Raw genomic sequence first — 1340 nt, 5'->3', positions numbered from 1 at the left:
CTCACTTGAGCCCAAGAGTTGGAGGTTCCTGTGAGCTGTGATGCCATGGCACTCTACCCAGGGGGATAGCTTGAGGCTCCGTCTAAAAAAAAAAAGAAAAGAAAAGAAAACAGGCTCCCGCCTCTCTCTCAGTTGTGGAAAATCGAGCCCAAAATCAGTGACCAAATTGTTCCTTATCTGGTGAAAGAAATTAGTTTCCCAGTGCAGTTCCCAGCAGAACAAATGCCAAGTGCTTATAGCATTTGGGAATCTATTACATGCAGTTTGCTAAGGAAGGAAAGCTTTCTACTAAACAATGAAATGGTCCTTATAGAACTTACAGAATTGATGAGCGAGAACAGGTAAAGAGGCAGCAAGAAGACTTTGGGGACCATATTTTTTGGGGATTATAGTTCAAAAGTCTTTCTTATCCCAGGCAATTGGTACAGCATATGTCAGTGCCGTCAGTGGAAAATTGTGACTGCTGCTAGAAGCTACCCTTGACTACTAAAGATCATTTATCACATCTTAATCCTAAGAGAGTCATTGGCAAAATATAATTAATTGTTCATTTAATTTTTAGTGCCCACATGGAGTGGCCAAGAAGGAATGAGTCCTAACTCTCAGGTGCAGCTATCCAACAGGTAACACTGAGTGTAAATTTGTATTTATCCAACTAAAAATCATGCATTTCATGCTAACGTAACAGCTATATACATACCACGCACTCACCAGGCTTCTATAAACAAAATGAGCTAGTATGGATACATCCAAAAGTATAAGGGAGCAGTGTTTTATATTTTTTGATTTCTTATCTGAAAGTACATCTAAGAGTGCTTTGCAAACTTCTTCAGATGACACAGTTGACATTTAAAAGGTAGAACATGTTCCTTATTTGTAGACATGATTTACTGCTGCTGTATCTAAACATCTAAGGATATTAACAGTTTTCTTAATTTACAAGAGAATTTATCCATACTGCTTAAAAATGAGTATGTATTAACAACACACAAATGCACTTGGAAATTAGTCTAATATGAATGGATAAGCCATATTATATGTTCAGGGGAAAAATGTAATGCACAGACCCTTTTATTATTCAGAGACTTTCCAGAGTCTGTCCCCCATAGGTTGGACTCTACACATTATATGTTTTCATGTCATTTGTTGTTTTACCATCACATGATAACAGACCTTCTTGAAGTCTGAGTGATGATGATTTTTAGCTTTTATGGATTTTAGAATATAACAACCTGAAACGATATTCTTTTCTTTATTGCAAAGAGTAGTGTATAATATATAATTCATTCTAATCTGATTAATCTTGCATTTCTAGTTGGTTTTTTTTTTTTTTTTTTTTT

The 1340-nt window shown here is 35.7% G+C and overlaps 1 protein-coding gene across 1 annotated transcript in view; it reads left to right on the top strand.

Moving 5' to 3' along the window:
* Positions 1–1340, top strand: part of UEVLD (UEV and lactate/malate dehyrogenase domains) — a 55154-nt gene that overhangs the window by 50349 nt on the left and 3465 nt on the right. Inside the window, exon 10 of the mRNA XM_012811441.2 lies at positions 563–623. Coding sequence (XP_012666895.2) covers positions 563–623 — 61 coding nt within the window. The remainder of the gene's footprint in view (positions 1–562; positions 624–1340) is intronic.

This window comes from Otolemur garnettii, unplaced genomic scaffold, assembly GCF_000181295.1.
Source record: "Otolemur garnettii isolate 467f Iridium unplaced genomic scaffold, OtoGar3 scaffold00001, whole genome shotgun sequence".
Taxonomy (NCBI): Eukaryota; Metazoa; Chordata; class Mammalia; order Primates; family Galagidae; genus Otolemur; species Otolemur garnettii.
The sequence above is the reverse complement of the archived record's forward strand: the minus strand, read 5'-3'. Positions and strand labels throughout refer to the sequence as shown.